This window comes from Carex rostrata, chromosome 3 (genome assembly GCF_964058835.1).
Source record: "Carex rostrata chromosome 3, lpCarRost1.2, whole genome shotgun sequence".
Classification (NCBI taxonomy): Eukaryota; Viridiplantae; Streptophyta; class Magnoliopsida; order Poales; family Cyperaceae; genus Carex; species Carex rostrata.
Window position 1 is genome coordinate 14,122,751 of NC_135920.1, and position 22,579 is coordinate 14,145,329.

General features: G+C 32.9%; 2 protein-coding genes across 2 annotated transcripts; both read left to right on the forward strand.

The window, feature by feature from the left end:
- Nucleotides 1–1,916: 1,916 nt before the first annotated feature.
- LOC144551659 (chalcone synthase 2-like) lies at nucleotides 1,917–3,552 on the forward strand. Its single transcript, XM_078299720.1, has 3 exons — nucleotides 1,917–2,208; nucleotides 2,329–3,021; nucleotides 3,152–3,552. Exons 1-3 carry the CDS (start codon nucleotides 2,031–2,033, stop codon nucleotides 3,457–3,459), a joined length of 1,179 nt encoding a protein of 392 aa, XP_078155846.1. The 5' UTR covers nucleotides 1,917–2,030; the 3' UTR covers nucleotides 3,460–3,552.
- Nucleotides 3,553–13,924: 10,372 nt separating this feature from the next.
- Nucleotides 13,925–15,913, forward strand: LOC144551656 (chalcone synthase 2-like). Its single transcript, XM_078299718.1, has 3 exons — nucleotides 13,925–14,374; nucleotides 14,495–15,187; nucleotides 15,333–15,913. Exons 1-3 carry the CDS (start codon nucleotides 14,194–14,196, stop codon nucleotides 15,638–15,640), a joined length of 1,182 nt encoding a protein of 393 aa, XP_078155844.1. The 5' UTR covers nucleotides 13,925–14,193; the 3' UTR covers nucleotides 15,641–15,913.
- The last annotated feature ends 6,666 nt before the right edge of the window (nucleotides 15,914–22,579 follow it).

Consider the following 22,579-nt stretch of genomic DNA (forward strand, 5'->3'; position numbering starts at 1 on the left):
TTAATCTCTTACAATTTTAAAATTAGTAATGCCGATCGCTCACTATTTGTCAAAATTGAAGAGAAAAATATCACTATTATTTTAGTGTATGTAGATGATATTATCATTACCAAAAACAATTTAGAACACGTTAAAATAATAAAGTTTCAATTAAAAGAAAATATTGACATCAAAGATTTAGGTTATTTAAAATATTTTTTGGGATAGAAGTAGCATATTCAAGTCAAGGTTTATCGATCTATCTCTCAAAGAAAATACACCTTAGATTTGTTGAAAGAAACTGGAAAACTAGGATGTAAACCGGCCTCTACACCAATAGATAGCAAATTTAAACTAAATACCGAGGATGGTGAACCATTAGAAGACATAAACTAATTTCATCGACTTGTAGGTAAATTGATTTATCTCACGGTAACCCGACCGGATATCTCATATTCCGTAAGTCAAATTAGTAAGTTTATGCATAGTCCAAGAACACCACACTTAGAGGCCATCAATAGAATATTGAAATATTGAAATATTCAAAAAGAACACCCAGTATAGGAATTTTCATGAAATGTAATGATTCTAACAAAGTGTGTGGCTATTCTGATGCAGATTTTGCCAGTAGCTTTGATTGAAAATCAACAACCGCATTTTGCACTTTTGTAGGCGGCAATCTAGTCACATGAAAAAACAAGAAACAAAACGTTGTAGCACGATCAAGCGCCGAGGCGGAATATTGTGTCATGGCGTCAAACGCTAGCGAATTAACATGGATCAAACAACTCCTTGAGGACATTGGAATTAAAATTCAAGAGTCGATGAAAATGTTTTGCGATAATCATCCGACACGGCACATTGCATCCAACCCGGTGTTTCATGAAAGAACAAAACACATCGAGGTGGATTGCCATTTTATTTGAGGAAAAATTCAAGCCAAAGAAATTGAAACTCCCTATGTACAATGCGAAAATCAATTGGCAGACATATTTACCAAGAGACTTAATCCGAGACCATTTGAGAATAATGTAAGCAAGCTAGGATTAATCGACATCTATAACCCTAGTTTGAGAGGTAGTGTTGAGAAAAGAGATGAATAAAGGATCCAATACTCTCAGATCTATTAAGGATTATCCATCATAGAGTTTAGATACAAATAAGAGAGTTACTAATTATAGAATAAAAAGCAACTCAATCTTATGTACATTTATAGTAAGTTACTGTTTTATAGGGTCAGAGAGTAGGTAGATTAGGCAACCATTATTTTTCTCTTTATGTTTCTTATATAAGAAGCTCACTGTAACTATAAAACAAAAGAGTGAAATACATTTCTTTCTCATTCATATTCTCTGTTTCAATTCACAAATTCTACAGAAAAGTAGAAATCCATACAATAATTTTTGACTATATACTGTCGAAACATAAAAAGGAGAGAAAAGAAAAAACATAGACTTGAGAATGTTGCCGGTCTCTGCGTTTAATACTACTTCAATCAACCTAATTTGACTATTAGCTAGGTAGGTTGTTTTCCTGGTGCAATAATTCACAATTTGAAGAATTGACCACAACGTACGTAGCACTTGAAAGAAAGTTTTTGGTTTGTGCCTACGGAAGTAATTATGAGCTAGCTTTTTGTTTGAAAAAGGAAATTAAAGAACCACAGTTGGTCATCATAGAAATATTATTCTAAATTTTCGGACATGTGACTCGAAGAAGTCCAAGTAAGAACGCCCAGGTAGGTGGGCCTCTTCCAATTTGCAACACTCCTAAAGCATATACACCTACCCAGGTCAACCAACTTCTTACTATCTGTAACTACATTTGCATCCAGATATACAATGCAACGTAGCATGATATCTGACCGTCCACATAACCTACCACTAGTTACCATATCTTTCTCTTAATTATATAAGTCACCCTTCTTTCACATATTCTCACCACCTCTGCCTTTTCCATCTATCAAAACTCTCACAGCCTCCTTTCCTACAAACCAAAACCAAAATATTAAAGTGTCATTTCTGTTGTAGTACAATCTAACAACATCAGTCATGTCGAAAGTTGATGAAATCAGACAAGCACAGCGTGCACAAGGCCCGGCTACCATACTGGCAATAGGTACAGCCACACCGGCCAACTGCATTAACCAGGCTGATTATCCTGATTACTACTTCCGCATCACAAAGAGCGAACATATGACTGACCTGAAGGAGAAGTTCAAGCGCATGTGTAAGTGATTTTTCTAGTTTTTATATAATGAGACATTTAAATTTAGATCATCATCTATCATAATTTATATATCTTCCCTTACTAACAAGACATGCACTATTGTTATTTATTGTTTTGCAGGCGACAAATCCATGATAAAGAAAAGATACATGCACTTGACAGAGGAGATTCTGAACGAAAATCCAAACATCTGTGCTTATATGGCGCCATCTCTCGATGCTCGTCAGGATATTGTTGTCAGGGAGGTTCCAAAGCTCGGGAAGGAGGCAGCAGTCAGAGCCATCAAGGAATGGGGCCAAACCAAATCCAAGATCACACACTTGATTTTCTGCACTACCAGTGGTGTGGACATGCCAGGTGCTGACTATCAAGTCACCAAACTCCTTGGCCTCCGTCCATCCGTCAACCGCTTCATGATGTACCAACAAGGCTGCTTTGCAGGGGGCACCGTTCTTCGTATGGCCAAAGACCTTGCTGAGAACAACCGTGGGGCCAGAGTGTTGGTGATTTGCTCAGAGCTAACTGCTGTTACCTTCCGTGGACCCACAGAGTCACACCTCGATTCCATGGTTGGACAAGCACTTTTTGGGGATGGCGCAGCTGCTCTCATAGTTGGAGCTGATCCCGAGCCGAAAATTGAACGACCATTGTTCCAACTAGTTTCGGCTTCACAAACAATCCTGCCCGACTCGGAAGGAGCCATAGACGGCCACCTTCGTGAAGTAGGTCTGACCTTCCACCTCCTCAAGGATGTGCCAGGGCTCATCTCCAAAAACATCGAGAAGAGTCTTGTTGAGGCATTCACTCCTATCGGTATGTTTAATTATAAAAAAGAAGGAAAAAAAACTCTAAAGCACTTAATTAATTGAATTAGATTCATTTAATCACTTGTTCATATCCCCTATAAGTAAGCATATCTGATAATTACATGTACCTCTGGCAGGTATTAATGATTGGAACTCAATCTTCTGGGTAGCACACCCCGGAGGCCCGGCAATCTTGGACCAGGTTGAGGCCAAACTTGAGTTGCAGAAGGAAAAAATGCGTGCAACAAGGCAGGTCTTGAGCGAGTATGGTAACATGTCCAGTGCTTGTGTGTTGTTTATTTTGGACGAGATGAGAAGGCGATCAGCAGAAGAAGGCAAGGCGACCACTGGAGAGGGGCTCGAGTGGGGAGTGCTTTTCGGTTTCGGGCCTGGACTCACCGTTGAGACTGTTGTTTTGCATAGCGTTCCCATCACCGCCTCATAAGAGAGAATCGCATCATCATGACTGAATTGGCCCAATTTAGCTATGTCATTTCTAAGAAAAAATACTATTGAAGTACATTAGATACAAATTTATTTATTGTATCTATGTTCTTTGAGAATTCTAAAGAGAAAAGTGAAAAATAAATGATGTTTTTTCTTAATTTCTTTTACTAAAAATAATGTATTGTGTTCATTTATTTTACTGAAAAATTTGATTATTGTCAACATATACCATTTACTTGAATAATCAAACACACACAATAAATAGTACATGCATTTTAAAATAATTATATGGGTAATTCTTGAATAATCTCTTAGGCTTTTGAAAAAAACTAATACCAGTCGTTGTATGTCTCCCATTGATAGATAACTTAAACTGAATTTTTGAGACACCAAACGAAGTTTTTTTGCAATTCTAATTCCGTCGAAGGCCCGTTCTCGGGCAAAATTCCAACCCGTCTTGTCCCCCTCCCCCATTTTCGAATTCGGGTCATACGTTCAAATCCGATTTTCCTATCCAAAGTTATGATTGTTTAAAGTTTTTTCAAAAAACAACGATGCTTCCATGCAAAAACACTAATAACGCACCGATGCTTTATGCCCAGCTTAACGAAGGCAGAAGTGCATTGATGTTTCATTACCAAAACATCGATGACGCACCCATGCTTTCTAAATAACCATAACTTTATTATTATCAAAACATCGATGACGCACTCATCATTTCTAAACGACCATAACTTTAAAATGCATTTACTATTTATTGTGAGTGTGTGTTTATTTTTTTTTAATGGATTACAGTTTCATTTATTATTCAAATATCATTGAAATTATCTATGATTGTTCAATATATGCCATTTACACGGTAATTTTTTTTTTCAAAATTCAAAACCGTCTCCTCTTAGATTTCACAATCTTGTTCTAAACTGATGTTTTCCTTGAATTATCGTTATATTTATGATTCAAAAATCATCGAAAGCATGAATTATGGTTATATTTATGATCCAAAAATCATCAAAAGCATCTTGTTTGGAATAAAAAAATAATTGTTATATTTATGTAGTTGAAGGTAATTGAGGCAATCTAATCATAATTCCTTGTATATATTTGAATAAAATAAAGTATTAAGAATCAATGCCAAGTCCTTAATTAGTGTTATATTTATACTTGTGATATTCAACTGACAAATCAAGTCAAAGTTACAAAGAGTTACGACATCATTCATAAATATATCAAATGTTTTATTTTTTTGGCATACACCTTAAAGAAGAAAACTAAAACTCCACAAAGTTATTTAAATAAAAATATTAAGATCTAAAAGAAAAAAAAAAGTTAACTGCCCCTATGGGAGGCAGGTGCTGAGAGCTGGCTATGGGGGGCGGTTAGGACAGTTTTAAAAAAAAAAAAAAATCTAGGGCATATTCATTCAAATATCTTTTTAGGGTATTAATAAAACTTCAGTATCAATTTACATCTCTTAATGATATTCCAAAACATTAGCAAGATCTGTTGCGGTCATTAAGGATAAAGTCGCCACCACTGCCTAGTACAGCTAGACATTTGCTAACGGGTAACCCGTGACCCGTTCCGGGTTGCCCGTTACGGGTAACGGGTAGGACGGGTAAAGGGGTAGGTCGGGTACGGGTAAAACCCGTAACGGGTAGACGGGTAAATTTCCAAAAATGTATATCCAGTCCGTTTATTACCCGTACCCGTTGCGGGTTGACGGGTACGGGTACGGGTCCGGGTATCCGGGTACGGGTCCGGTCCGTCCATTTTTTTTTTTTCTGTTTTTTCCTTGTTCTTTTTTCTGTTTTTCTTTCCGTTTTTTTTTCTGTTTTTTTTTTTTCTGTTTTTCTTTCTGTCTTTTTTCAGTTTTTTTTTTCTGTTTTTTTTTCAGTTTTGTATTTCCGTTTTTTTATTTTTTCTGTCTTTGTTTCTGTTTTTTTTTCCTGTTTTGTTTAATATTTTTTTTCTGTTTTTTTTACAGTGTCGTATAAATATTATTACGTGTTTATAATTCGATTTTTATAATATGAATAGTTCGATATCAAATAGAGTATATATATACATGAAATTATCAAGTCGCGTCTTTATAATTTATAAATGAATAAAATTTGTACCTTATATATAAAAATTATTCGTACGAAAATTTGTATATTTATACGGCTAAGTACAAATCTATTTATTTATTTCTTTAAGCAAGTCATTTTATTTTATTTTCAAATTCTCATTATAATTAAAACAATAAATTATAAATAATAATATCTTAAATTAATTTATTACATTAAAAATAATTATGAATAATTTGAAAACAATAGATTAAAAAATAAAAGTTACCCTCCTCCTTTATTCCGGGCTTGGGACCGGCTATGTAAAATAACATAGGCGGAGTTCTAACTTTTTTTTTGTTAGTAATTGTTCTTTAAAATGAATAATTTAAAAACTAATTGAAATGTTTAGAAATTATAATTTTTAAAATAACCATAAATATTAAAAGAGGTTACAAAATTATACCGACACTACCTATCTAGTAGTTTGGATTCATATACCATTGTTCGTTTTCTTCCGCACCGTCTGAATCTGAATTAGGTTGAGGCTGCGGCTCGGTAACGCTTTCTTCAGTATCAGCTGCAGAAGATGATTCTTGAGCTTGATGTTGGTTGCGCTCGTCAGCATTAATCCAATCTTTCAAGCACACAAGTCTTTCAAAAACATGTGGACCCAATTTACTGCGTTTGTCGGAGAGGATCCTGTTCGCCGAAGTAAAACAACTTTCTGAAGGGACGGTTGACACGGGTACGGCAAAGACGTCACGGGCCATCATCGCCAGTGTTGGATAAGACCTTTGATTCCTCTTCCACCACGTCATGATGTCAACGTTTTCATTTTCGTTGCGCATATTCAAATAGCTCACTAACTCATTTGTGGATGCGTGCGGTTCGCTATCTGATTGAAAATCTGCTAACAATCCACTACTGCTAGTGCTCCTGAAAGTGGAACTATTAAAAAAAAAAAAATTAGTGGACAAATAATGTAGATATTATAAATAATAAAGATTAAAAGCATAATGTATATTTATTCATACCTAGGACCAGCCCGGGACGAAGAGGGGTTCTGGTTGCCACTAATTCTTGAGTTGTATATGTTAAACATCTCAGCGAACTTCGCATCCACGTATGCCTCGACCCCGGTTGCGACTAAATGTAGATTATCTTTGTACGCTTCAACCATTTTGATCGTGTAATATTTCTTGTATGCCGGGTTGAGGCAGCTTGCAATAATGGCCAAGAGGGGTACATCTTCCCAATATTTTAGAAATTTTAGTTTCATGGCCTCTACAATCAGTGTGAGAGATTTATCGTGGGTTTCTGCTTGTTCCAAAATACGATAAACCTTGGAAATTTGATAGATTTGCCCCAACAACTCAAATGCCGTCGGTGAATACGAGCAGGATAGTTTGACGGTTGCTTCAAAAAAGGTTCCTAGGAATGTTGAAAGCCTTTCTAGTTGGTCCCATTCCCCGACGGTGAGTTCCAATTGCATTGCCTGAGGGGTGGATCCCCTCAAAAACTCCCCTATGACAGCTTTATAAGGAAGGCATCGGTTCAACATCCTATAGGTTGAGTTCCAACGGGTATCTATATCCCAAGGTACTTTCAACTTGCTTACTCGATAGGTTACGCACAACTTCGCAAACTCTTGTCTTCTTTCATGGTTTGAAACAATGTGGTTGAGGGCATCCTTAAATTTAACTATCAATAATTTTATGGCTTCTGTTTTAAGTCCCGCCTTCACGACGAGGTTAAGTATATGACAAGCACACTTTTGGTGAAACATTTCACCATTCATAATCGGGTTTAGTGACCATTTAAAAATTTCAATGGAAGCAATGTTGTTGCTAGCATTATCGAAAGATATTGAAAAAACCTTGTTAGCCATATCCCTCTTAAGGTTATACTCTTGTAAAACCTCAATAATAGATTTAAAAATTACATTTGCGGTGTGCGGGGAATCTAACACTCGAAAACTTAATATCCTCTTTTGTAATACCCACTGATCATCGATCCAATGCCCAGTAATACAAGAGTACCCAAGGCCATGTTTACCAGCAGTCCATATATCGGAGGTAATTGAGACCTTGTTGGATTGATATGCAAATGTACCTTTGAGGTCATCTTTTATGGTTGTAAACTGTTTTTTTATTTCACCAACCAACTTTCTATGATGCATCCTCTTGTACATTGGTTGAGCACACCCCCGAATGACCAACCGGGCAAAGGCTGTGCAACCACCCATACTGATTGGTTGGGCTTTGTGGGTTATGTACCGGGCCAATTCACTAAGCATTCTTTTTTCATCAAATTTTGGGTTGGTTAAAGTACCATCCGGGGTGATTTGAGTTTGAATTTGCGGGGTATTATTCGGGTTATAGTTTTCACCCTTTCTAATATGCACATCAACATGTCTTTTAAAGCTACTCATACCACTAGCTTGTTTATAAACAAAATAAGGTTTCTTGCAATGGTCTACCTTACAATAAAGAGTTTTCAAGTAACCGTCGTCATCTTTGGTCACATCATACCATTCAAACCAATATTGGTTGTATTCGGGAGGTCTTCTAGCCTTCTTTGCTGCTGGTTGTTGTGGGGGGCGGGGGACAATTGGCGGAGGAGGAGCGAGACCTTCTTCTTGAATTTCAGTGACACTTGTCGAAGGAGTACCTGAAATAGGGGGGTTGAGTTGACTCGACGATGCAACGGAAGAAGTGCCTCCATATGCATACGGTGGTGGTAGTTGATGTGATTCTTGTGGAATGAATATGTTTGGATCATTTGAAGTATAATACGGTGCACCCGTTTGGGGGTTTTGTTGATAATTTGTTTGTAGCATTTGGTCTCTTCTTTGATAATTTTGGGGAGTTTGTGGATAATTAGGTGGCGGCATTTGAGAGGAACTATCAAAATAATTTTGTGAATAATCTTGTGGATAATTTGTAGTTGGTATTTCGAGGCCAAAAATATCGGCCGACATTCTCGCGATATCTTCTTGCACCGAATCACGATGAGATGACATTTTTAAAAAATGTAAACCTATATTCAAAAATAAATACAATTACTTACCATATTCAACAAATAAATCTAACCTAGTTATATAATGAATTTCAAATACAACTTCTTTAAAAAAAAAATAGAAAAAAATAAATCTTAAAAAATCCGGAAAAAACAGAAGAAGAAAAAAAGAATTTGAAAAAACAAAAATAAAATGATTAAAATCTAATCTATTTAAAAATAAACTAACATATTCAAAAATAAATACAATTACTTAACATATTCAACAAATAAATCTAACCTAGTTATATAATGAATTTCAAATACAACTTTATTTAAAAAAAATAGAAAAAAATAAAATTAAAAAAATCTGGAAAAAACAGAAAAAATAGGAAAAACAGAAAAAAAAAAAAGAATTTGAAAAAACAAAGATAAAATCTAACCTATTGAAAAATAAATCTAACATATTCAAAAATAAATACAGTTACTTACCATATTCAACAAATAAATCTAACCTAGTTATATAATGAATTTCAAATACAACTTTATTTAAAAAAAACAGAAAAAAATAAAATTAAAAAAATCTGGAAAAAACAGAAAAAATAGGAAAAACAGAAAAAAAAAAAAAAAATTTGAAAAAACAAAGATAAAATCTAACCTATTGAAAAATAAATCTAACATATTCAAAAATAAATACAATTACTTACCATATTCAACAAATAAATCTAACCTAGTTATATAATGAATTTCAAATACAACTTTATTTAAAAAAAACAGAAAAAAATAAAATTAAAAAAATCTGGAAAAAACAGAAAAAATAGGAAAAACAGAAAAAAAAAAGAATTTGAAAAAACAATGATAAAATCTAACCTATTGAAAAATAAATCTAACATATTAAAAAATAAATACAATTACTTAACATATTCAACAAATATATCTAACCTAATTATATAATGAATTTCAAATACAACTTTATTTAAAAAAAACAGAAAAAAATAAAATTAAAAAAATCTGGAAAAAAACAGAAAAAATAGGAAAAACAGAAAAAAAAAAAAAAATTGGAAAAAACAAAGATAAAATCTAACCTATTCAAAAATAAATCTAACATATTCAAAAATAAATACAATTACTTAACATATTCAACAAATATATCTAACCTAATTATATAATGAATTTCAAATACAACTTTATTTAAAAAAAACAGAAAAAAATAAAATTAAAAAAATCTGGAAAAAAACAGAAAAAATAGGAAAAACAGAAAAAAAAAAAAAATTTGAAAAAACAAAGATAAAATCTAACCTATTGAAAAATAAATCTAACATATTCAAAAATAAATACAATTACTTAACATATTCAACAAATATATCTAACCTAATTATATAATGAATTTCAAATACAACTTTATTTAAAAAAAACAGAAAAAAATAAAATTAAAAAAATCTGGAAAAAAACAGAAAAAATAGGAAAAACAGAAAAAAAAAAAAAAATTTGAAAAAACAAAGATAAAATCTAACCTATTCAAAAATAAATCTAACATATTCAAAATAAATCTAATTATTTCACAAGTTCACATAATAAATCTATCATATTCGAAATAAATATAACTTATTCAAAATAAATTTATCATTTTCAAAAATAAATCTAACATATTCAAAATATTTCACATATTCACAAAAATGAATCTAACATATTTTTTTAACCTATTAAAAATAAATCCGAATTTCAAAAATAAAATCTAACATATTCAAAATAAATCTAATTATTTCACAAGTTCACATAATCACATCTAACAAATCTAACATAAATTAAATAAATGTAACATTCAATAAATCTAACAAATCTAACATAAATTAAATAAATCTAACAAATCTATCATAAACTAAATCTAACATTCAATTTAAATTATACATTTATCTACAACAATAAATCTAATATCAAATTTTAAATTACTCTACAAAAATAAATGAATCTAACAAAAATGAATCTAACATATTTTTTTAACCTATTAAAAATAAATCCGAATTTCAAAAATAAAATCTAATTATTTCACAAGTTCACATAATCACATCTAACAAATCTAACATAAATTAAATAATTGTAACATTCAATAAATCTAACAAATCTAACATAAATTAAATAAATCTAACAAATCTATCATAAACTAAATCTAACATTCAATTTAAATTATACATTTATCTACAACAATAAATCTAATATCAAATTTTAAATTACTCTACAAAAATAAATTAATCTAACATAAAATAAATCTAACCTTTAAATTTCGCGGAAAAATCTTGCGGGAGGTGCCGAACTTTGTAATTTTGATACCTTCGTAATTCCGTAACGGGTTTAGCGAACCTCTAATTCCGTTTGCGTATTGGTAAAATGAATTAAATTACAACCATATATTTTTTAAAAAATAAATTTAAAAATTGAGAATAATGAAAAATGAGAATTTGAGATTGAGTTTGAGGGATTGAGAATTTGAGAATTTGAGAATTTGAGTTAGAATGTGGAGAGAAAGAGGATTAGAGGGGTGTATTTAAAGAAAAAATTGGAGAGGGAATAAAATTTGAAAAAAAAAAAAAAAAAAAAAACCGACGTGACCCGGTTGGGTCCGGCCGGGTTTGATTTGACCCGGACCGGGCCCCTCTTGAACCGGCGGTACAATTCAAAATTTGAATTTCAAAAGTGGGTACGGGTAAAGTTGGCGGGTACGGGTAACGGGTACGGATAACGGGTACGGGTAACGGGTACGGGCAACCGGGTAACGGGTACGGGTAGGCAGGTATAGGGGTACGGGTAGGCGGGTACGGGTTGGCGGGTAGACGGATACGGGTACAACGGGTTATTTTTTAAATCACGTTCTCCGGTCCGTTTATTACCCGTACCCGTCTACCCGTTTGTACCCGGGCAACGGGTACGGGTACCACGGGTAATGGGTACGGGCCGGGTAAAACGGGTTCTACCCGTTCCGGGTTTAGCAAAAGTCTAAGTACAGCTGATTATGGTATTAGTTCTCCTATAGGAGAACCCGGGTTCAAGTAGTATGTGCGAGTTGGTGTGCGTGCCTACGAGTATGGGCTGTATTAAAAAAAAAATCTATGTGACCCAATCAAGAATTTATTCCAGCGATCCAAATGAGAAATTGGAATAAGTAGTACTATTATCTGCATTTTTCTTATTTGAATTCTTATTACGTACCCTTGTGATTGCTTTATGAGCAAAATAAGCAATATATACAAGAAGAACCTGGCATAAACTCAGAGTCTCAGAGGATGGGAGATTATTCGATTATTGGTGCACGCCGGTACCGGTACCCTCCTAGATATTGCCATAGTCAATTAGTCATTTTTTGAATAGATCACCTACATGAGAAGGTATAGTTGTTGTTCCTTATGAGAAGTTTGATATATATTGATGTCACAGAAGCTCTGTTTTAAATAACACATGAATCCATATTTAGATCTTAATTCTGAAAAAGAAAAGCTTATAATTAAATATTTCTATTGGATGGAAGACGAGTTAACAGGGCAATTATCATATTTAACAAACTCCAATAGATTGGAAGATATTATAAATTACATAGTTGCGTCCGTGCTAGTGTTCTAAATAGCTAGCTATAGCGACGCTATAACTTTTCCGAACCATAAACGCTAAGCTATGAGATAAAATTGCACTAACACAGCTACGGCCGCTATAGCTATAATAGCTGACCGCTATTACCGTTATATGAGACTCGCTATGCTACATGGTTTTTTTTTTTTGCAATTTATATGGACTTCTGTACTTCTATTCTTATTTCTAATGCTACATGGTCTTCTACGATAAGTATACTAAACCAAACTATATGCTTCTATTTTTATTTGTACTTTATTCTATTATTATATATCGAGAAATATTCAAATACTAATTCTTCATTTTGATTACTCTTTTTATAGTATTCATTTGTAAAATTATTATCGTTCGTTTCAATTGAAAGTTGATTTTGATTATTATTATAATATATAAAATGTTTAAATATGTATATTGACTTTATTTATCTTATAAAATTAATTGCTCTTTGTCTATTATAATATGTAATACTATGAAGTATAAACTATTAAATAATATTATTTTTTAGATGTTTTTTCCTTCTTATTTGTGTAATTGATAAAAAGTATAGACTTAAATTAGTTGTCATTTAGTTGTTACATCAATTCTCTAATATTGATTATGTTGATAATTAGTAGAAATATAAAATATAAAGTTTGAAAAGGGAAAATCGCTATGTATGATAGCTTCCGCTATAGCTACGCTATTCACAATAGCTTTTTTTTTTGTCTCTCCGCTATGCCGCTATAATCGCTATTTAGAACCTTGGTCCGTGCTATCTAGGAGTACAACTGTCTAAGATAATGTATTTTATAGAAGTTATTTTGCATAAAAGGAACTATAGTTGATATCTGATGACAATTATTTTAGAAGAACAGTTCCTTGTTTTCTCTGCTGAGTATTATTTACTTCGTCTGCCACCGTAATAAAACTGATAATTATTTGAATGATTCCACTACAATGTGCAATTTGTGATCAGATAAATTCTAGTATTGCAACATGATAAATTCTATTCGTTAGAAAAGCTTTCATCGAGTCTCTGTACCTATCTTTAATATTAGATAAGAAAAAATATTATTTCTTATCTGAAATAAGAAATATTTTATATATTTCTTTTTCTCAAAAAGAAGATTTGGCTCAGGATTGCCCATTTTTAATTCCAGGGTTTCTCTAAATTTAGAAGTTAACACTTAGCAAGTTTTCATAAGAAGAATCCAATGCAAGTCCGTAGCGTCTACCAATTTCGCCATATCCCCTTTTTTTGAGACTAAAATGCAATTTTCATTTTTACTCACAAACCACCCCAATGATGGTACGGTTATGTTTTTAATGTCACCTCTCCTCTCCTCCAATGTCAATTCATTCCAAATATCACTGTTATGCATGCGCGGATGCATTTCATTGTTTCTTCGTTATTAATTTAGTTGGTGGACATCACCTAAATTGAGATAAAATGTAATCTGAAACTTGGGTTCCAATTTCAGTTTTACAGAGTGCCGCAAGTCAGAATTGAAATATTCATACAAACAAGATAGCACTTACGCATCTATTACCATGTGGGGGTTGGTGGTTCAAAATAACCCACCAAGAACGACTTGTGTTACTGTCTGATTTGTTAGTATTATGTATTGGACTAGAGCCTAGTAAATTTAATTCATTCCTTTTCTGGTAAGGAAGCAAGAAGGAACCACGCATAATATTTTGGTATTGAACGTGGACTTTTAGTAAACCATACACATGCCTGTCATATATTCTAATATTTTAAATCATTTATTATTTGAATTATTTCATTCGGGTAATAGAAAACTTGGTCAGTTCAAATTTGTCATACTCTTTCCAATTATACACACCAACTACTAAAGGCAATTCTCACAGACCGCCAGTCCGAGTGCAACTAATTTCTTTGTATATTGAACCTACTCCTATCTTTTCACTTCTATAAATCCTGTCCTCGTTTCTCCTCTGCTCACAATTCCACAAGACTTATCTTGCTTTAATTAGTTTACCAACAGAACCTCCTGATTAATTAACCAGGAACTAAAACCCTATAACCTTTGCCAAGCCTTACTTTCTTTCCAAGACAAATTATAGACATGACAACAGTCGAAGAAATCAGACACATGACACAGCGTGCTTTGGGTCCAGCCACCATACTGGCAATAGGTACTGCCACACCGGCCAACTGCATTAACCAGGCTGATTATCCTGATTACTACTTCCGTATCACAAAGAGCGAACATATGACTGAGCTGAAGGAGAAGTTCAAGCGCATGTGTAAGTGATTTTGCTACTTTTTATATAATGAGACATTTAAATTTAGATCATCATCTATCATAATTTATATATCTTCCCTTACTAACAAGACATGCACTATTGTTATTTATTGTTTTGCAGGCGACAAATCCATGATAAAGAAAAGATACATGCACTTGACAGAGGAGATTCTGAACGAAAATCCAAACATCTGTGCTTATATGGCGCCATCTCTCGATGCTCGTCAGGATATTGTTGTCAGGGAGGTTCCAAAGCTCGGGAAGGAGGCAGCAGTCAAAGCCATCAAGGAATGGGGCCAATCCAAATCCAAGATCACACACTTGATTTTCTGCACTACCAGTGGTGTGGACATGCCAGGTGCTGACTATCAAGTCACCAAACTCCTTGGCCTCCGTCCATCAGTCAACCGCTTCATGATGTACCAACAAGGCTGCTTTGCAGGGGGCACCGTTCTTCGTATGGCCAAAGACCTTGCTGAGAACAACCGTGGGGCCCGAGTGTTGGTGATTTGCTCAGAGCTCACTGCTGTTACCTTCCGTGGACCGACAGAGTCACACCTCGATTCCATGGTTGGACAAGCACTTTTTGGGGATGGCGCAGCTGCTGTCATAGTTGGAGCTGATCCCGAGCCCAAAATTGAACGACCATTGTTCCAACTAGTTTCGGCTTCACAAACAATTCTGCCCGATTCGGAGGGAGCCATAGACGGCCATCTTCGTGAGGTAGGTCTGACCTTTCACCTCCTTAAGGATGTGCCAGGGCTCATCTCCAAGAACATCGAGAAGAGTCTCATTGAGGCATTCACTCCTATTGGTACGTAAAAGTTAATTATTATGATAACATCAATTTAATTTATAAAATCTATTACATTCCTCTCCTTGAACAATTTTAATCCTCTAACAGCTTGAGGGAAAATAAGATATATTTTTCTAAAATTTTCCATTCTTTTGTTCAACAGGCATCAATGACTGGAACTCAATTTTCTGGATTGCACACCCTGGAGGCCCAGCAATCCTGGACCAGGTAGAGGCTAAGCTTGAATTAAAAAAGGAAAAAATGCGCGACACCAGACACATCTTAAGTGAGTATGGGAACATGTCTAGTGCATGTGTATTGTTTATTTTGGATGAGATGAGGAGGCGGTCAGTAGAGGAAGGCAGGGCAACCACTGGAGAGGGGCTCGAGTGGGGTGTGCTTTTTGGCTTCGGCCCAGGTCTTACAGTCGAGACGGTGGTACTGCACAGCATGCCTATCACAGTGCAATAAGAGAGAGAAGACGTACTACGCCTGATGGCTTTTATCAATCTGCTTTCCCTCCAAATTTAATTTCTGCTAAATTTTATTCAAATGGTTATCGATTCTTTTATTTTTCTGTGACTATTATCTATAAAGAGTGATCACTAAAGGAAAATGTTAAGTAATTAATAAATTTTATTTATCTAAGAAAATGGTGTAACCCACGGAATATATTGTAATCCATCTCAGATTTTGTTTCTGTTTTTCTGATGTTTTCAGCGTTTATAAAATGTCAAGGATTAGCTCAAGCTAACTTGATCACATCCGGGTTGCTAATCCAGAACCGGTTCAGAAAATCTAATTCAAATTCAACTCGTGAGCAACTTGAGTTGACTTGTGACTCGTGAGATTGTAGATAGTTTATCAAATTAAAAATTATCAAAATAAAACCTTACATAAAATAGTACATAGAAAAACATTAACGAGACTGTGGTAAATACATAATTAAAAAGAGGAGATTTAAAATGCACCACTGGTTTTGTGCCAAAACTATACTCCACATCTTTATTTCTATTCTCAAAGTTTAAATAGCCAGTTCAAACTGCTCAACATAATGTTTATATTAAAATGTGCTTAGAGACCAAATTTTATATTTTTTAGAACTTTTTTACTATTTGTTTAGATAGGTACAAAATCACTGTTTTTGGATGGTCCATAAGGAGTGATTTTTAGATGATCCGAACCGCTTAATATGATATCAAGTCTTGGTCCAAGTCCAACAGAGTTGATTCCGAATCGAGCTAGAAGGCAATTTGGATTCAACTCGTAAGTCAATTGAGTCAGTGAACTCGAGTCAGTTTCAACTCGAATTATTAGCGAGTTGAACCCGAGTTGATTCCGAATGAGTTACAAGCACTGTTATTAAAACTGGACCGAACCGGACAGGTGGACCAGAAAATATCAGACCCGAACTCTAGTCTGGCTTGGTTCAAATGAAAGACCAAACAAGCATATGACTCCGAAAAATTTTAAAAAAAAAAAAACCGGCTGGTTTAAACCGATGAACTCAGTTACTTTTTATTTAGTTAATTGTCACAAACTCATGGCTCATTTATTCTTTTGAGGAGAAAACGGTTGTAGCTGAGGGTGATTATCTGTGGACAATTCTGTACAATTGTTTGTATTTTTGTAATGTATCTTTTTAAGCAATTACGTTTGAGCATGATATAAGAGTCTTCCCAACATTATGTTTTTTAATATAGATCGTTGGAATCTTGTTCATCACCAAACAAATGAAGAATTCCTATGGGGTTCATTATTCAATTTTAAAATAAAATGTAAAAATAAAATCTCATTAGTAAAAAAAAAAGCTGTCATACTATATTTACTTTAATAATTTTAAGAATGAGTTATACATATTTTGAGCTGTAAAAACATGTAATTCTTGCATTTTTAATTATTTATACATTTATTTATTTTTATTAAAGTTTAAAAAAAAATTTGATTAAACATTTATTTATTTATTTTATAGTACTTATTTAATATGTATGTGAGAATTTTTACTAATATAAAAATATGAACAATTCTGATAATTGTACTCATATCTCATAAATATATGTATTTACAAAATCAGCAGTTGGACCGGTTGATATATCGGTCCAACTAGTGAACCGTTGACTCAGAATTTTATCGAATCGATGTCCAATCCAATTCTGATAACATTGGTTACAAGTAATGAACTTTTTATGCACTCCTAGACACAACTCACAATATGTTATCATACTCATAAAGTGATACTTTTTCTTCAAACGTTTAGATTACAAAACTTTCATCATCGTTAGAAACAATAATTTTATATAAGTAGGCTAAGAAATTCAATTGAAGATTTTGTGTAATCAGGAGATTTTTAAGGACTAATAAATTGCTTGCAAGTGCAGGATCTGGATTGAGTTTCAGTTTGAAGCGGTGTTGGTATCTGCTTTATTTTTCAAGATCTCTACTTAGTTTATATAATTCATTCTTAGAATGGAAGTTTATGTAAGTTTCTTATTGTTTTTTTTTTTTATTAAAGGACTACACTGGTAGCATTTTTTTGAGGAAAAATAATTATGGACCTAGCTAGTCTTCATTTGTTTTATTGATACTATAAATTAAGTTTCAATATGAAACCTGTTACAGAAAGTTTAAAAATGGTTCAACTTAGTTGAACTTTAAAAGGTGAAACTAAAAGAGATTAAAATGAAACCCAAAAAAAATACAAAACATAAAACTTCTCCATAAAAAGTGAGAGAAATTCCACTGGTAGCATTTTTTAAATGTTATTTTCGAAAATTAAACATGCGTTCTTCTGAAGAAAGACAAGATCTCGTGCCACTACACTGAGTCTGCGATTCAGTTTACGCAGAATTGAATAAGAAATTATGGGAGCATATTGGTATTGTGACGCACTAACTTTTTGTTGTACATGAATTGAAATAGGCGAGTAGACCTACTAATCTTCCAAAAAAAATTCGAAATATGAGTTGGTCTGTTTTTTTTTTTGAAGTAAAGTGTATGTTCTACTTCTTACTTATATCTTTATTTTCAAAGTTCAAACATTCAATCTGAAAGGTTCAATATATTCTTCATATGAAAATGTATTTAGAGACCAAATTTTATCTTTTTTTAGAAAAAAATTTATATTTGCTTAGAATTTTTTAAAAGGCAAAGGTTTCTATGGACATAAGGACCTATTTGTAAAATGAACATATTTTTATTTTCAAAGTTCAAACAGTCGATCCGAACCGTTCATCTTGTTCTCCATATTAATTTGTGCTTGGAGACCAAATTTTACATTTTTCTAAAAATCTTTACTATTTATTAAGATGGGTACAAAATTCAATGGTCTGAATTTGATATTTTTTGTAGCCATCTTAATAAATAGTAAAAAAATTCAGAAAAATATAAAATTTGGTCTCCAAGCACATATTAATATGGAGAACAAGATGAACGGTTCGGATCGACTGTTTGAACTTTGAAAATAAAAATATGTTCATTTTACAAATAGGTCCTTATGTCCATAGAAGCATCAGTAAAAAATTTTAAAAACAGCGATTTTAAAAACAATTTAAGAAATGCAAAAAATGCCCAAAAAATGAAAATTTTGGTCTCCAAACATATTTTAACATGGAGAATATGTTGAACTTTTTGGATCCAATATTTGAAATTTAAAAATAAAAATATGAGCGGAAAATACAACGAACACTTTATTTCTCAAAGCATGATAGTCCAACACTCAAAATATATTCTATTTCCATTTTTCAATCTGCTAAACTCATTGAACGGAGTATGGTTTATGAGTTGAGCTATGGTACATTACAATAAATAGACCACTTTGTACATTGAATCATAAACCGTTATATTCAAATTAAGTTCAAACAATTAATTTGAACATTTCAACATGATCTGCATATTAAATTGCTTGGAGACAAAATTATATATTTGTTGATTTTTTTTTTTAAATCACGGTTTTTCATTAATTAAAATTTTTCTAATAAACAGTGATTTTAAAAAATCTTTAAAAGTAGTAAAAAAATTCAAAAAAAAATATAAAATTTGGTCTCCAACCACATTTTTTAATATGAAAATCATGCTGAAAAGTTCGAGTTAGATTGTTTGAACTTTGAATCCAACGATTTACGATTCATTGTACAAAAGTTCATACATTGCAATATATATAACATAGCCCAACTCAAATTTATTTATAAATGTGACATTATATTAGAACAAGAAACAAAATTTTTGACAATGACACGTCCTGATTTTTAAGAGACGGAACGTAACAAAGTTATAAATAAAAATTAGAATAGTAGAAATCCATTAAATAATTTTAACTAGATTGTTCAAACATAAAAAGGAGAAAAAAAAAAACATAGACTCGGTCGAGAAGGTTGCCGGTCTCTGAGTTTGATCAATAATTCACCATTAATTTGAAGAATTGATCACAACGTAGACTTTTGTGAAAGTTTTGGTTTGTGCTTAACGAAGTCATTATCAGCTAGCTTCTTTGTTTGAAAAAAGAAAGAACCATTGTTTGGTCATCATTAAAATATTATTCTAAAATTTTGGGCATGTGACCCAAAGAAGTCCAAGTAAGAATACTCATTGCCAAGTAGATGGGTCTCTTCAAATTTGTAACACTCCTTGAGCATATACACCTACCCAGGTCAACTAACTTACTATCTCTAACTACATTTGCCATCCAGATTTACAATGCCTCGTGGCAAGATATCTGACCGTACGTCCATACAAACCTACCAGTTACAATACCCTACACATAATTTTATTACATATGGTAATATATCTTTCAATTATAAAGTTTTTTTTACCTCAATTGCAAAAGAACAAGAACCAAATAATTATGTAAAAGCCATAAAAAATTCTACATGGACCAAAGTCATGAAAGAAGAATTGAGTGACCTTGAGAAAAATGAAACTTGGGTAATTGTTCAATTACCAAAAAATAAAAAACTTGTATGATGCAAATGGGTATACAAAATTAAATACAATAGCGATTGTACCATAGAACGGTATAATGCTCGCTTGGTTGCCAAAATACACAAATTTACGGTACAGACTATTATGAAACATTTGCACCCGTTGCAAAAATTAATACTGTAAGAATTTTACTTTCCATTGCGGTAAATCAAGGATGAAAATTGTACCAAATGGATGTCAAAAATATATTTCTTCAAGGGACACTTGAAGAAGGGGTATATATGTCCTTACTATCCGGTCAAGAAAAAGATCAAAATTGTGATTTAGATTGTAAATTAAAGAAGTCAATTTACAGATTAATGCAGCAATCTCCAAAGGCATGGTATGAAAAATTAAGCTCTCATTTAATCTCTTACAATTTTAAAATTAGTAATGCCGATCACTCACTATTTCTCAAAATTGAAGAGAAAAATATCACTATTATTTTAGTGTATGTAGATGATATTATCATTACCAAAAACAATTTAGAACACGTTAAAATAATAAAGCTCCAATTAAAAGAAAATCTTGACATCAAAGATTTAGGTTATTTAAAATATTTTTTGGGATAGAAGTAGCATATTCAAGTTAAGGTTTATCGATCTATCTCTCAAAGAAAATACACCTTAGATTTGTTGAAAGAAACTGGAAAACTAGGATGTAAACCGGCCTCTACACCAATAGATAGCAAATTTAAACTAAATACCGAGGATGGTGAACCATTAGAAGACATAAACCAATTTCAACGACTTGTAGGTAAATTGATTTATCTCACGGTAACCCGACCGGATATCTCATATTCCGTAAGCCAAATTAGTAAGTTTATGCATAGTCCAAGGACACCACACTTAGAGGCCATCAATAGAATATTGAAATATTGAAATATTCAAAAAGAACACCCAGTATAGGAATTTTCATGAAATGTAATGATTCTAACAAAGTGTGTGGCTATTCTGATGCAGATTTGACCAGTAGCTTTGATTGAAAATTAACAACCGCATTTTGCACTTTTATAGGCGGAAATCTAGTCACATGGAAAAAGAAGAAACAAAACGTTGTAGCACGATCAAGCGCCGAGGCGGAATATTGTGCCATGGCGTCAAACGCTAGCGAACTAACATGGATCAAACAACTCCTTGGGGACATTGGAATTAAAATTCAAGAGCCGATGAAAATATTTTGCGATAATCATCCGACACGGAACATTGCATCCAACCCGGTGTTTCATGAAAGAACAAAACACATCGAGGTGGATTGCCATTTTATTTGAGGAAAAATTCAAGCCAAACAAATTGAAACTCCCTATGTACAATGCGGAGATCAATTGGCAGACATATTTACCAAGAGACTTAATCCGAGATCATTTGAGAATAATGTAAGCAATCTAGGATTAATCGATACCTATAACCCTAGTTTGAGAGGTAGTGTTGAGAAAAGAGATGAATAAAGGATCCAATACCCTCAGATCTATTAAGGATTATCCATCATAGAGTTTAGATACAAATAAGAGAGTTACTAATTATAGAATAAAAAGCAACTCAATCTTATGTACATTTATAGTAAGTTACTGTTTTATAGGGTCAGAGAGTAGGTAGATTAGGCAACCATTATTTTTCTCTTTATGTTTCTTATATAAGAGCATCTACATCCCTGAAACTATTAGAGTTTCTAATCTGACGTGGCAGTTTCTAATCCAGTTTCAGGGATATGGGAGAGTTTCTTATTTAGAAACTATGCAGGAAAGTTTCTTAATAAAAAACTGTTTATAAACTCTATGTTGACCAAATGATTGGCTCAAATTGTTTCTCCTTTTTAATTTGTTGCTGACGTGGCTTAATAGAAACTCTAAAATGAGTTTCAGGAATGTGAGAGTTAGAAACTTTAAAGACCATAATTTCTAAAAAGTAGTTAACAGTTATTTAGAAATTATTTTGAGTTTTAGGGATGTAGATGCTCTAAGAAGCTCACTGTAACAATAAAACAAAAGAGTGAAATACATTTCTTTCTCATTCATATTCTCTGTTTCAATTCACAAATTCTACATAAAAGTAGAAATCCATACAATAATTTTTAACTATATACTGTCGAAACATAAAAAGGAGAGAAGAAAAAACATAGACTTGAGAAGGTTGCCGGTCTCTGCGTTTAATACTACTTCAATCAACCTAATTTGACTATTAGCTAGGTAGGTTGTTTTCCTGGTGCAATAATTCACAATTTGAAGAATTGACCACAACGTACGTAGCACTTGAAAGAAAGTTTTTGGTTTGTGCCCACGGAAGTAATTATCAGCTAGCTTTTTGTTTGAAAAAGGAAATTAAAGAACCATAGTTGGTCATCATAGAAATATTATTCTAAATTTTCGGACATGTGACTCGAAGAAGTCCAAGTAAGAACGTCCAGGTAGGTGGGCCTCTTCCAATTTGCAACACTCCTACTATCTCTAACTACATT

Coding starts and splice junctions, on each gene's coding strand:
- LOC144551659 (XM_078299720.1), top strand. CDS start 2,031: ATGTCGAAAGTTGATGAAATCAGACAAGCACAGCGTGCACAAGGCCCG. Junction 2,209..2,328: donor GGAGAAGTTCAAGCGCATGT/GTAAGTGATTTT, acceptor ATTGTTTTGCAG/GCGACAAATCCATGATAAAG. Junction 3,022..3,151: donor TGAGGCATTCACTCCTATCG/GTATGTTTAATT, acceptor TACCTCTGGCAG/GTATTAATGATTGGAACTCA.
- LOC144551656 (XM_078299718.1), top strand. CDS start 14,194: ATGACAACAGTCGAAGAAATCAGACACATGACACAGCGTGCTTTGGGT. Junction 14,375..14,494: donor GGAGAAGTTCAAGCGCATGT/GTAAGTGATTTT, acceptor ATTGTTTTGCAG/GCGACAAATCCATGATAAAG. Junction 15,188..15,332: donor TGAGGCATTCACTCCTATTG/GTACGTAAAAGT, acceptor TTTGTTCAACAG/GCATCAATGACTGGAACTCA.